The sequence below is a fragment of the Ictalurus punctatus genome, chromosome 11, assembly GCF_001660625.3.
Source record: "Ictalurus punctatus breed USDA103 chromosome 11, Coco_2.0, whole genome shotgun sequence".
Lineage (NCBI taxonomy): Eukaryota > Metazoa > Chordata > Actinopteri > Siluriformes > Ictaluridae > Ictalurus > Ictalurus punctatus.
In genome coordinates this window covers 14,986,533-14,994,902 of record NC_030426.2, presented here as the reverse complement: position 1 = coordinate 14,994,902, position 8,370 = coordinate 14,986,533, and the positions used below count along the sequence as shown (strand labels likewise).

Below are 8,370 nucleotides of genomic sequence, written 5' to 3'. Positions count from 1 at the left end.
GCCTGTATACGTTGTGACTCGGTCAACCAATAGGATCCAATCAGGTAACGCATCGAATCCTCCAATCAGAACGTTTTGGGATTCTTCCAATCAGATGACGCCTTTGTTTGCGGCTCGCGCCTGTAACTCCACTCGCAAGTAATTCCTGAAAAAAGAGTTGAGGAAAGTAGAGCGGCGCACAGATACGAGGTATGAGCGGCTTTTTCTGATTTTTATTGGATTCAAGCGAACGAATAACCTTCATTTTGAAGCGTTATTTTCTTTCAAATAACTTTAGCAGCTGTTTGAGGTCGTTAGAAGCACTTTCCCCCCTTCTTCGGTGCTTTAAAAACGCGTGTTAGTGGAAGGTCGAAGTTTCGCTTTTTAGTGCAGTTTGGAGAAATGTTCAAGACCTCCGTAATGGTTGCGTGTGAAATCAGTCGGGAGTGTGAGAGTGTGTTTTACACTACAGGTATAGATACCGCTAGAATAATTACATTAAAAGGTCTAGAGGAGGTAGTTCTCTCTCTCTCTCTCTCTCTCTCTCTCTCTGTGTGTGTGTGTGTGTGTGTGTGTGTGTGTGTGTGTGAGAGAGAGAGAGAGAGAGAGAGAGAGTAAATCAGATTTGTGCTCTCAGTAGGTTACTTGGTTACTGAGGCTTTGCTGATTTCAGCTCACTAACAGTAACAGTTTTTCCAATTGTACACATATATGTATGTATATATTAGAGGCAGTGGTAGCTCAGTGGTTAAGACACTTGGACTTTTGACCAGAAGGTCAAGAGTTCGAATCCCAGCACCAAACTGCCGCTGTTAGGACCTTGAGCAAGGCCCTTAACCCTCCTGATGCTCAGTTGTATAAATGAAATCTATGTAAATCACTCTGGACAAGGGCGTCTGCCAAATGATGTGTGTGTGTGTATGCGTATATGTTTTTGTGCATTAAGAAGAAATCAATTTTGTACTTGTGACCTGTTGAAATGTAGAAATGTCGTTGGTGAGTTTGTCTGTGCTCTCACATCACCATGCAGTTGCATTTCACTGTTGCTATAATAATCTGCCTATTCTAAACAATACTTACAACCACAGCAGGATTTCACAACATCTGCTTGTTGCTGGTGTTGATTGAGCCGATGCAATCACTCTTCATCGACTTCAGCACATAGGTTTCTCCTTTTGTCAGCCCATAGCTTCATCTACTGATACACTGACTATGTTTACATGTACAGCAATGTTCCAGCAATATTATTAATCGGAAATTTGGCAGTATTCTGATTAGTGTTGAGTCGTGTTATTGCCGCCGCAATTTGGTTGCCCGATTCAGATTTTAGATAATATTTTAATTCCCCAAATTCTGATTTCCACCTCTGGAATATGCCTGTTTTACTCAGAAATGTGTTGCATGTAAACACCTTATTCAGAAAATCCACTGAAAGGAGATATGTGTATGCTCAGTTCGCAAGGAATTGTGGGTGCTAACAGATACTTAGCTGTAGGTTAGGTATTTAGGAATGGCAGCTCAGGCATACTTACAACAACCATGTATACAGGAATATTCCAAAGACTTTATGCATTTAAACATAATCAGGAAATACAATATCAGAGTTGTTATTGACGCAAACTGAAACAATCTAAGGCTTAAATCTAGTTGTATCTGAACACGATGGCCATCCTGATGTCTGAAACGTGAAAGGCTGTATTGTTGGCTTTGGAAAATGAATCAAAAACATGCAAGAAAACTAATCCCCTTCTACTTCTGGGTCTAGGGTCATTTCACCAAGTAGAGTATCATCAGCCTAAAGGCCGAAATGGATTATTTTACTATAGTCCATAGTGTTTAATGCAGAAGATATTGTATGAGGTACTGGATTTGGATATCACATCAGCGCATACCACAATAAGGATAGATTAAGTTAGCAGGGCTGTGACGTGATTTTTGGCGTCCATAGTTTTATTCGAACTGTTAACGTCAACAAGTAGGATCCACCGTGATGATTAGCCTATCACTAAACCGAAGGAGCTGATTCATCTTGGTTTCTGAAAGCATGTGTGAAGGTTTGAGACAGGTAACAGGATTTAAAATGACTAGTTTTATAGTTACTTCAAGCCTTTCTGCTGGCACCCCTGTGTAAAAATGACCCTCCTGACTCAGCACTCAGAAAATGAACAAGTCCTGAACTCTTACATAAGGAAGTCATTTTTGCGAAGCATTTTAAAGTGGCAGGAAAAGCACCATCTAATAATACAGTCCGAGTTTGTTTTAGAGGTGGCTGCGTCTCTCTCTCTCTCTCTCTCTCTCTCTCTCTCTCTCTCTGGTGCGTCACCGTGCATGATGGATGACTTTTCAGCAGAGACTTAGTTGTGTTTCCACTAGGTGATGTCAGGCCTTCTTGAACAGAACAGCTGCACTAATACATCAATCAGTAGGCTGCTATTATGGGATCAGGGTGTATTGCAAAGATAGTGGCTAGATGAATGGAAATGTATAAAGACTTCATGATTTATTATTCATATCCATCCCATGTTTTGTTCACAGGCGGGGTGTGTGAGTGAGAGAGAGAGAGAAGCCCGGCTGTGCCGTGAGCAGCAATGGGTGAGATCGAAGGCACGTACCGGGCGCTGCAGACTCCAGGCACGCGCCTGGGCTCTCAGTTCAACGCCGGCATCAGCACCCTGGAACCCGGGCAGAGCCTGAACACATCTGTAGCAGGAGGCAAAGGCAAGAGCCTGCAGATCCGTGTTCAGGGCCTGGACGATGCTCAGGAGTTCTACGAGCTTGAGGTGAGTGTCTCAGTTTCAGATGAAGTCCAGGGTGGGTGTGTTGATCTTCCTTATATGTAAACTATGCAAATAGGGCCCAGGGACACCAAAAGCTTCTGTGCCAGTATTGAACATTTTTATTTATTTATTTATTTATTTATTTAAAATTTTTTATATATCTTAAATTTCAAGCGATTCTCCAAAAACCGTTTGTGCCTCTTAAGTAACAGAAAGCTGTGCAGTGTAGTGACACTGTTGATGGCTGCATCTCGTAATGCATGTAACTGTACTAAATTGTATGACAAAATAGCATATGTGGCATACTGCTTTGGAATACCGTTTTATTAAAAATTGTGCAAAACCACAAAGATTATGTGCATATTGCGCCATAATTTACATTGACAGTCTCCATCAAAAACAAATCTTCATGCTTGTAAAGGGTCTATACTATCCGGTTATATCCTGTTAGAGAAGAGTTAGTACTGTAACAAAACCGTAAGTTGTTTTAAATGGTGCTCATTGAATTGCTTAGTAAAGAGGTAGGTGTGTCTTTGTTTGAAAGAAGCCAATGACTCAGCTGTTCAGACAGTTAGGGGAAGTTCATTCCACCGCCTGGATGCCAGAAAGCAGAATGTTTTGTATTTAGTTAATAAATCTGTTGGTCAATCTTTTTTGTATATTCTTCTCTTGATCCCAACTGCCATCGTTTCTGGATGAACTTCTGTGCAGTTCATATAAAAGTAGCGAGTTGAGCATAAGACGGAGAGCATTCATCTTGAGGCAGCTGTGCTGTGCGTGACATGTGACAGCTGCCACCTCTCTGTGCTCCTCAAATCCCTTCTGTAAGATCACTTCAGGCACGTCCCACTCTGTGCCTCTGAGCCCTGGCGAGGCTGCTGTCCTGAAGCGGCTTCGTGAGGCATGAATCTCTCTAGTGTAGCCTGCTGTAACCTTCCATCTGACGGAAAACTCCGGAAAAACATCTCTTAAATGTTTCAACATCAGCTTGGGACACTGGCCATCATGATGGTTGTAGTTTAGTCTTTTAGGATCAGATTTCAGTTTTTGTGCAGTGTTTGGTTTGGCTACATGGCTTTAAACCATTAACGCTTTCCCAAGTACAGGCCTAAAATTCCCCCCAAAAATTGCAGTGGAATAATAATGACAATAATGATGATGATGATGATGATGATGATAATGATGATGAACAAACGATTATATGGTGGCTTCTCTACCTGGGATGAGGTGGGGTTTTTTTTTTTTTTTTTTTTAAATTATTATTATTATTTTTATGTATATATATAACGAAAACGAAACCTTATTGGAAATAAAATTAAAGTTGTATATGAAATAAGCCTAATTGTTTTAAATGGGTAAAACGACAATTTTTTACAGGATATATACAGGATAAAGTGCATACTGATAATGAATGAATAAAAAAAATGATTTAAGCATGTTTTTAACCTTAAAGTTACTAGAATAATAGATGGTGTTTCTTGTTACTTGTAAATGGTCTGCACTTATATAGCGCTTTTATCCAAAGCGCTTTACACTGGTTCTCATTCACCCATTCACTCACACACCAATGGTAGCAGAGCTGCCATGCAAAGCGCTAACTTGCCATCGGGAGCGACTTGGGGTTCAGTGTCTTGCTCAAGGACACTTCGGCATGTGGAGTCATGTGTGCCGGGAATCGAATCGCCAACCCTACGATTAGTCGACAACTTGCTCTACCGCCTGAGCCACAGCCTCCCCTTGTGCCTATAAGTTTTTAACTCAGCAGGGAAAGGGAGTGTGTTGTTGGATGCAGGAGTGGGGCATGGAGGCTTTTCTTATTGGCTGGATCTCACACTGCATTGTGGATGAGTAGCTGTCAATCTTTCCTCCTTCCTCAGATCAAATGTGAGGTGGAGTACAGGACAATGGCCTGGAATGTGTTAAAGGAGACCTATTATGACAATTTTTACAAGATGTAATTTAAGTCTCAGGTGTCTCCAGAATGTGTCTGAAGTTTCAGCTCAAAATACACCACAAATCATTTATTATACCATGCTGTAAATGCCCCTTTTTGGGTAGAAGCAAAAACACGCGGTTTTCGTGTGCGTCTCTTTAAATGCAAATGAGCTGCTGCTCCCCGCCCCTTACCAGAAGTGGACTGTGCCTTTATAGCTCGGGCTTTGAAGATTACAGCAACAACGAATCAGAAGAACCAGTATTATGGACACCGTAAATACCGGTGTTCGGCCCTATATGTATGAACCTGAGTCGGACACTGATGAAGGAGAGACTCGGGCAGAAGTAACAGCTGTGAGAATGAACCAGGACGTGTCTGAATGGTTACTCCATGAATACAATCGGAGACAATGGTAACTTAGCCACATTAGCCATGGAATCTGCTACCAAGCTCATTCACAAAGCAGTCTGGTGTAAAATGATTCGCTCAAAACATACACGGTTTTCAAAAAGACAATCACTTTACTGTATTGTGTTTAATAAAGGTGCGCTTATGAATTATAGAGACAGAAAGCGTTTTCAGGTGTAAAAATGATCCGCTCAAACGTACATGAATTTAGCTATTTTATGGCGCACATTTCCTTCAAAAATAAAACTACTCCATGGCGGACTGTGTGCAGCTCCCTCAGGGGAGGATCTATGCTAATAGGGTAGAGTCTGTCACCTGTCGTGGGCGGGGCCTTTTCTAACGTCACGTCACTCTGGAGAGAAGATTAAAACGACTCATTCTGAGACACTGTTTATGAATTATGGGGAATATCAAAAAAGAAGTGGGTGGATATTTTCCATTATAGGGTGGTTGTGTACACACACTGCCGACACACATTTATGTTCAAACACCAGGTAAAAGTGAATTTTGCATAATAGATCCCCTTTAAAACCACTGTGCTGTGGTCCTGTGATGCAGCTGAATTAGGTGTTCATTCTTAGTGCGGTGATCTTGTATGATCTGCTTTTAAGAGAGGTAGCAGTGTTCATTGGGGGTGTAATAGTATACTGTGATATAGAAATTTAAAACAGGTAATACTATTAACATCATGCTATATTGATATAGTTGTGAGACAAACATTATTCCAAGATTTTGATTCCACCTTTTTACTAATTGAGTGATTTCAATGCAACATATTCAGCTTTCATGTTAATACATGGCACATAATTAATGTTTCCCCAACACGAGGCCACATCTGTATAGAAAAATGCTTCAGCATACTACATACTCAATTGTGTGTTTTCAATTTTGTGGCTACAGTTTGAGGAAGGCACATATGTGGGTGTGATGGTCAAATGTCCACATACTTTTGGCCCTATAATGTATGTTTATCATACCAAGAATTGATCTCACTGCTCTACCTCATGCTATTGATTCGTGTGTGTGTGTGTGTGTGTGTGTGTGTGTGTGTGTGTGTGTGTGTGTGTTTTGCAATGCCAATTTGATGTCATATTTTCAACATCTGTTTCCAAGATGGAACTTGATTTTAAAGCCTAACATCTATGCTCTGGAACCCTTCTGTCATCCACATATGTTTGAGTGGGCTACCAGAAACAATTCATGAGAGAGAACATTTATTTATCATCATTAAATGGCTGATTGTTTATTTTCTGCAGCTTGTGCTTGAAATTTGATCCTTTTAAACATTTGAATATTCAAGCTACTATGATGTTTAAGTGGATGCTTAAGTTCTTTATGGGTTTCTTGACCTTTTTATGCCCTACAGTCTCGCCGGTTTCCTTTTAAGTGTTTCAGTTTGTAACTCATGTTAGGTAAAGTTCAGAAAAATCTAAAGCATTCGGTTGCATGTTTCCATCCACTTCGATTATGTGAATTGTCTGAGAAGATGCTAAAAGAGGATGTCATAGAGCAGGGGTCTCAAACCTTTTTTTTAATTTATTTTGTATTATTTATTTATTTATTTATTTATTTTCTTGTTTTTTATAGCACGGACCAGTTTTATTTTGAAAATATTCTTGGAGGGGGGAGGTGATGGCAACATAAATTTTTATTTACATGAAATCATCTAATTATGTCTCCATATCAACTGCATGCAACAACAACCTAAAACAAAATATTACAACTCCCCATAACAATCAGTGGGAGCACTGGGCTTGTTCCCCTGCAATAATATGCTCCCAACGAGGAGGGATGGGTGACGGTGAGACTCGAAGTGTGTTGCAAATATCCACTGTGCTCCATACATTTGTTTTAGTGGCTGTCAGTGCAGAAAAACCCACTTCGTAAAGGTATGAAGTTGGAAAGGGAAGTAAACATTGAAGAGCCTTCGCAGCTATCTCTGGATATTCCATCTTTGTTATACTTTTTCAGCCTACCGTCATTTGCAATCTCAGTGAGTTGATGCTCGTCATGCACTGACATGGATGATTCGCGGGGCACATTTGCAAATCGGTCACAGACTTGTTCCTTTGCAATTCTTGGATCACTTGCATTTGGGAGTAACGCTCAAACTCTATCGCAGACCAGCTGGGAGAGAGAAGGCCCAGGTTCTTTCTTTGCCAAATGTCCAGACAATATTGTAAACATATAGTATGTGCATTTGGTACTTGCTGTCCCCACAGTTCATGCGACCCATGCGTCGTTCTTGCAACCCGGTAGAAACTCTTCCACGGCCCCGTACTGGGTCGGTGGTTGGGGACCGTTATCGTAGAGTGACCACCAAGTTATATTTTGTTCCGAAAACCTGTTTCCATCTTCATTTTCATTTCAGAGTGTTTTTGTGGTGATTTAGCCACATTTTCCAAGCTACCATGTACATTCAAGTACCATGTACATTCAAGATGCAAAATTCTCCTGTTGCCACATGTATAGAAAACACACAATTGATTCTAGTAACTTTTGAACACTAAGTGTGTTGGGCAGGGCATGCCTATGCTAACTCTGGCAGTAACCACTGCTGACCCGGAAAACCACGGCTCTGCTCCCTCCCTCTCTTGGTCAGCTGGCTTGTAATTTGCCTCGCTGCCTAAACTTAGCGTTTGTAGCTCGAGCCCTGTTTCAGATGTATATTTATGCCTCAGGTCTGTTCCAACTTGTTTGCCTGGGCAGAAGTTTTCACCAGCTCAGACGTTTTTGTTTACTGTTCATTATGGCGGGCTGGACACAATGTCATCTGCTAATTATCAACATTATTGATTGCAGTAGTGGAATTTCAGAAGGCTGCTATAATGTGTAAATTTTTTATGTGCAGTGATCATCCTGACCAATGTCAGGGCTCTAGATTAAATTCTGTGTTTGGATGAATTGCACTCTTCACACACAATCCAACAAAGCAAATCATTTTGGCCCAAAGAAGAGAGATAAATGCCCAATTAAAACCCAGTTTGGTTCACTGTCAAGGATCATATCAATGAGTCACCACTGATGTGTAGCAGTGGAATAGTAATATAATATTTGGTCTATACTGTGTAGCCCTTAGCTCAGTTTTTGAGGCTTTGTTCTGCATTGGACTTGTAATTCCCAACTTCCAACCAGTAAAAGCCAAATAAAATCCATCCCAATTAGGGCTGGGTGATATTGCAAAAAAAAGAAAAATTTGACCCCTGCCCCAACTTTATGAACGATTTGTCGATTACATAATACATTTGAAAAATTATGTAATTTTTAATT

The 8,370-nt window shown here is 40.7% G+C and overlaps 1 protein-coding gene across 2 annotated transcripts in view; it reads left to right on the top strand.

Annotated features, from left to right (window-relative positions):
- The first annotated feature begins 73 nt into the window (after positions 1-73).
- farp2 (FERM, RhoGEF and pleckstrin domain protein 2) overlaps positions 74-8,370 on the top strand; it is a 66,085-nt gene continuing 57,788 nt past the window's right edge. For both annotated transcript variants that reach the window (XM_017479654.3, XM_017479653.3), the window contains exons 1-2: positions 74-189; positions 2,515-2,759. In XM_017479654.3, the coding sequence (XP_017335143.1) occupies positions 2,568-2,759 (192 nt within the window). In that variant the 5' untranslated portion in view covers positions 74-189; positions 2,515-2,567. The remainder of the gene's footprint in view (positions 190-2,514; positions 2,760-8,370) is intronic.